Source organism: Populus euphratica, unplaced genomic scaffold (assembly GCF_000495115.2).
Source record: "Populus euphratica unplaced genomic scaffold, PopEup_1.0 scaffold2.1, whole genome shotgun sequence".
NCBI classification, from domain to species: domain Eukaryota; kingdom Viridiplantae; phylum Streptophyta; class Magnoliopsida; order Malpighiales; family Salicaceae; genus Populus; species Populus euphratica.
Window position 1 is genome coordinate 4,490,097 of NW_011499846.1, and position 5,966 is coordinate 4,496,062.

Here is a 5,966-nt window from a genome sequence, read left to right on the forward strand (position 1 = left end):
ATAAAATTCAAGATGTGTCTGATGAATAATTGCTGTTTTTGGTACTTAATTTAACCATTGTTCACTTTGCCTATTGCCCGATATGAATTTGATGAACCTATGAATGATTTGTTGATTTTCTTGCATGCAGAGTTTGGATATAGCTCTCAGCGCAATCAGGATATTATTATCCATTATATAATTTGACATGGTGGACGTAGTTTTCTTGTATCTATTGATATTTTGATGGTTGATTTTATTGGTTACTGTAGCCTGTGGAACAGACAATCCATAGTATTTATTTACTCTTGAATTTTGTTTTGCAAAACCCACTTGTTCATGCGAAACCATCATCGCGGTTGTTCAACGAGTTGATCCTATAAAAATCTACAACTTATTAAATTTGAGTTGATGGATTGATTCTATCGAAGCTTAACATGTAAGAAATTAAAAATCTTTGACTTTTTTTTTAATATTTTAATGTATAGTGAAAAAATAGGAGGGGAAACCTAATTTATGGATAGATGAAATGATCCATAGATTGACTCTGTGACTTGTGTAGGTGGTCGAGATGGGACTAAAATCAGCCTTGACAGCTATACGTTAAACATTCGGATCAGGCCCACAAACAATAAAGATATATACATGGGACGAAGAATGCATCGCTTTCATCTCGATGTTTAGACAGTTCTTCAATCTCTTCGGCACTTGAGGAGTTCACAGTAGATATAACATCCTCACCTAACACTCCCGTGAAAGACCAATGATGTAATATAAAATATGCATGGGATTGGAGTAAGGTGGTGAGAAAAGTTGAATCACTGCGATAGATGGGGGGGTTTCGTGAAGCAATGAAGACGTGTAGAAAATGGATTAGGAAGTGTAGGTTCACCTCTCAGCTGCACAAAGAGCCTAAATTGTCTAAAGCAATGAGGAGCGGAGAGAAGAAAGAAAGAAAGAAAGGTCAGCAAATATGCAAAATGATGAATTGTATACGACTGATTAAATTGAGATTTCTTGTCATAGATAGGCAAAAAGATGTTGATGCAGCATTTTTGTCTTAATTGATGTATATATTTGCTTCTGAAACTAGGATCATCTTGCTGGCAACCAACCCGAAAGTTTCTAGAAAGTGAACATTGCTAGCAGCAAGAAGAAACAATTCGTGATAGGAGAGTTTTTGCTTGATCTTGACTTCCCATCAAATTAATAATTGGTTGTTGAATTTAATCTTTTTTTTTTAGGAATTTATTTACTAGAGATTCTCCATTTATATAAATTGAAAACAGAAATTATCCTAGTTTAGTATATGTAGATAATGATGATTAAGGTATTTTATGTTCTTTTCTATTATGTTTTGTCGTAAGATTAAATCTAAGTTATTCAAATTAAAATACAAGACATGATTTGGTGTTTAATAAAAACAAAAACAATTGATTTTATATATGGTTTTGGACTTTAAACATTTACTTGGATCAGCTAATTAAATTATATATATTCATATATATAATTAATTAATAAGGATATAAAATAGTATGGTTTGGTGCCTCATGTGTGTATAATCAATTCACTTGAGTTATTTTTCTTTTGGCTGCTCTATACAACTTTTTTTTCTCACCTACTTTATACTCTACACCATGGTTGGACACTTGATACACCAAACATGCTAACCCCTGACCCCTCCCTCTCTATATATCTTCTGCAAAAGGGTGGCGCAACTACAGACCGAGCGTTCAGAAATGTCCGGTTCAAGACCTCCAAACATGTCACAAGGAGAAGGTTTTTTTCCCAGTGACAACCTGCCACTCTTTAACCATAACAACCGAATGGAGCTCCAACAATATCCTAGAAGATCCAAACCTTCTCTTTCTCCTACTCTTGGTGAGCTCCTAAAGCGTGTAGAAGATGCGCAAAGCGACACCTCCATTGACAGCACTCCTGTCCATCATCATCAAGTCCTTGAGCTAGGCTATGCCTGTAGCTCTATGCCACCATCGAGCCCCTTTGTTCTTTCTTTTAACAACTTAACATACAGTGTCAAAGTTGGCCAAAATATGCCGTTTCAAGTCTGTGGAAAGGAGGAGTTGCCACATGGTTCTTCAGAGACAGCTAGCATGAAGGTTTTGTTGAATGATATATCAGGAGAAGCGAGAGAGGGGGAAATTATGGCTGTTCTTGGGGCTAGCGGGTCCGGAAAATCCACATTGATTGATGCACTTGCTGACCGAATTGCAAAGGAGAGCTTGAAAGGGTCTGTGACTTTGAATGGTGAGGTCTTGGAGTCAAGGCTATTGAAAGTGATATCTGCTTATGTGATGCAAGATGATCTTTTGTTTCCTATGCTTACTGTGGAAGAGACACTGATGTTCTCGGCCGATTTCAGGCTTCCCCGCTCCCTCTCCAGGTCAAAAAAGAAAGCAAGGGTTCAGGCCTTGATCGATCAGTTAGGCTTGCGTAATGCAGCCAATACTGTGATTGGAGATGAAGGACATAGAGGCGTGTCAGGAGGTGAAAGAAGAAGAGTTTCTATTGGAATTGACATTGTTCACGACCCAATTCTCTTGTTTCTTGATGAGCCAACTTCAGGGCTTGATTCAACTAGTGCTTTTATGGTTGTTAAGGTTTTGCAGCGCATCGCGCGAAGCGGAAGCATTGTGATCATGTCCGTGCACCAACCAAGTTACAGAATCTTGACCGTACTCGACAGCTTGATCTTTCTTTCACATGGACAGACAGTATATGGTGGCTCCCCAGGAGGTCTTCCAGAATTCTTTGGGCAGTTTGGACATCCAATTCCTGAGAACGAGAACCGAACTGAGTTTGCGCTGGATTTGATTCGTGAACTTGAAGAAGCTCCTGATGGAACCAAGACCCTAGTTGAATTCAACAAGTCATGGCAAACCAAGAAAAATCCCACGAACAGAACCTGCAACGGATCCAAGCTTTCACTCAAGGACGCAATAAGTGCCAGCATTTCGAGAGGCAAACTGGTCTCCGGTGCCCCAAATAATTCAAACTTGACATCCTCAGTTCCAACCTTTGCCAATCCACTCTGGGCTGAAATGATGGTTATAAGCAAAAGATCATTACTCAATGCAAAAAGAATGCCTGAATTGTTTGGAATTCGCCTTGCAGCTGTTCTCGTTACAGGTATAATCTTGGCTACCGTTTTTTATCATCTTGACAGCTCTCCCAGAGGTGCGCAAGAGCGATTGGGCTTCTTTGCTTTCGCCATGTCCACTACTTACTACACCTGTGCAGAATCTATCCCTGCCTTTCTCCAAGAACGTTATATTTTCATGAGAGAAACCGCCTACAATGCTTATCGCCGCTCTTCATACGTTCTTGCTCACTCTCTAATCTCAATTCCCTCTCTGATCGTACTTTCTATTGCCTTTGCTGCAACAACATTCTGGGCTGTAGGACTTGATGGAGGGTTTTCTGGATTCTGCTTCTACTTCTTCGCAATCTTGTCTGCATTTTGGGCTGGAAGTTCGTTTGTTACTTTCCTTTCAGGTGTTGTCTCTCATGTTATGCTGGGTTTCACCATTGTGGTTGCCATTTTGGCATACTTTCTTCTCTTCAGTGGATTCTTCATCTCTCGAGACCGAGTCCCATCGTATTGGTTATGGTTTCACTATATATCCCTGGTGAAATATCCATACGAGGCAGCTCTGCAAAATGAATTTCATGATCCAACAAAGTGTTTTGTTAGGGGTGTGCAAATGTTTGATACCACACCTCTTGCTGCGGTGCCATTGTCATTGAAATTGAAGATGTTGAAGAGCATTAGCAACACTTTGGGCATGAACATTACAGGCAACACTTGTGTAGTCACAGGAACAGATATTCTAAGGCAACAAGGGATAACACAAATAAGCAAATGGAATTGCTTGTGGGTCACTATTGCTTGGGGGTTTTTCTTCAGGATTCTTTTTTATTTTGCTTTGTTGTTGGGCAGCAAGAACAAGAGGAGGTAAATAGGATAAATTTTATGGGTCTTTAACAAGAAGGGAGCTACCAAAGAACAAGATGGTGAGGGATTCTTCTAGTTATTGATTACCGTAAATTTATTGGTGGTTCTTGGCTTCTGCACCCAAAAAAAAAAACTTCAGGCAATCATACAGTTTTCTTTCTTTCTTCCCTTGTATACTTAAGTAGGTTTATTTTGTATTTGTTGTTTTATCATTCAGAAAAGTATCCTCCTTAAATTTCATGTTCAAATTTGATGTAATTCAATCAGTATAGAACAAGGCTGGCCATGGAAGACTCAATAAACTTTGTAAAGATCATGCTACCACTGATTGCCGAAACATTAATAATGACTTCGTACAATTACTAGGTCAAAGGACAAAGATTCTTCAAAAAACTGGAAGGAAATTAATGGTTTTTCTTGTTCATATCGATATAATTTGCTAAAGCTATAGCAGAAGTCAAAAGCATGACGTCTGCTGGAAATCTGTGTAAGTAAACAACGCAGAGATCATCAGAAGCATTTGTACTCTAATGCGCTCTGGCAAGCTTCAAGAATGTCTGCAGATGGGGAGGGGGACGGGGTCGGAGCACAGTTATTAAACCCTGTTAGCTCAACAGGTCAACCCGATAATCTTGACCTAAGTTGGGTTTTAAAAACAAATATTTAGGAGGTGACCGAGTTAATCTATTTGATTTGTGACTCGGGTTTTGGAAGCAGCTGAGTCTGGCCATATTTCATTGCCATGTAATTTTAAAAGTTCACTTGTTAATGTCAACTCCTTTTTTATCCTAACGGTAGTATTCTTAGGTTAGTTTAAATATCAATGGAGACTAAGTTTGTTTTTTAAATTTATGTTCTTCTGCTGCTGGCTGATTGTTTAGCTGAGGAGTCCTCTCTCACCATGGATGAACATGGAATTGTGTAAGATAAGTAGTAAAAGTCAAATTTTTATTTTGTGAACAGAACATCATACAGTCCATACACCTAATTCGTCAGGCCATCACCGGGCTGGTTTACTGAACATGAAAGAATTTATTTTTATAACATATTAAAATTATATAAAAACATTAATTTAAAAATAAAAAAATAAAAAATACTGCTAAACTATAATATTAAACAGAAGCTTACATCACGGGTTGCTCAGCAATAAAGTCTAGAAAATCAGTAATTATATTTATTCATTAATTGATATATTATTCAAATTTTAAATTTAAGTCAAGAAGAAATAAAAATATTATTTAACCAAGGTTCTTAATTTATCAAATTTATTTCTTATATGAAAGCTATTTTTCAGAACCTTTGTCATCATGCAATTAAAATCAGTCAAAACTCATTTTTGGCACCACTATGCATCTGCTATAAATTCCACCCCTCGCACTTTTGACTCCTCTCTCTTTTTACTTCGTTTCGCTGGAGGTACTCTACTCCCTCTCTCCCTCTCTCTCTCGTTCTGTGTTTGGTTGCAGCCTCCATTCTTTAATTCGAGTCTCTACTTGCATTACATGCTTCCAAGCGTACCTTTTTATTTGATTTTTCAAGTTGTGAACTTTCTTCTCTTTGTGAATTGGATGACAGGATAATTTGCAGAGACTTTAATGGCCGTGAGAAAACCTGGTTTAATTGCTCTATTTGATCTTGATGACACTCTCACTGCTCCAAGGAAGGTATTAATTTCCTAAAAAAAGAAATTGTCAGCGTAAAATAATAATAAATATGAAATTAGTTCACCCATTGAAATTGACTTTTCTTCCATTCAAATTCCAGGCAGCCACCCCAAGTATGTTAGAGTTCATCAAGGAACTCCGAAAGGTATTAATTATATTTATTTTTAGCACTAAAAAAACGGGTTATTCTTTGTTTATGGAGTCTTTGGCCCTCGTACAGTGATGGAGAGTTAAAGAGCATTGGTAAATGCAGGTTGTTACTATAGGAGTGGTGAGTGGATCAGATCTCTCTAAGATATCAGGGCAGCTTGGAAAGACAGGTTGGGGTTTACTAGGTTTCGTAGGCT

The 5,966-nt window shown here is 37.9% G+C and overlaps 2 protein-coding genes across 2 annotated transcripts in view; both read left to right on the forward strand.

Annotated features, from left to right (window-relative positions):
• The first annotated feature begins 1,633 nt into the window (after positions 1-1,633).
• LOC105133478 (ABC transporter G family member 20-like) lies at positions 1,634-4,253 on the forward strand. The gene has a single exon (XM_011037503.1). The coding sequence runs from the start codon at positions 1,719-1,721 to the stop codon at positions 3,957-3,959; it is 2,241 nt and encodes a 746-aa protein (XP_011035805.1). The 5' UTR covers positions 1,634-1,718; the 3' UTR covers positions 3,960-4,253.
• Positions 4,254-5,347: 1,094 nt separating this feature from the next.
• LOC105133502 (phosphomannomutase-like) overlaps positions 5,348-5,966 on the forward strand; it is a 6,997-nt gene continuing 6,378 nt past the window's right edge. The window contains exons 1-4 of the mRNA XM_011037535.1: positions 5,348-5,371; positions 5,531-5,619; positions 5,720-5,764; positions 5,873-5,939. Of these exons, the coding sequence (XP_011035837.1) occupies positions 5,551-5,619; positions 5,720-5,764; positions 5,873-5,939 (181 nt within the window). The 5' untranslated portion in view covers positions 5,348-5,371; positions 5,531-5,550. The remainder of the gene's footprint in view (positions 5,372-5,530; positions 5,620-5,719; positions 5,765-5,872; positions 5,940-5,966) is intronic.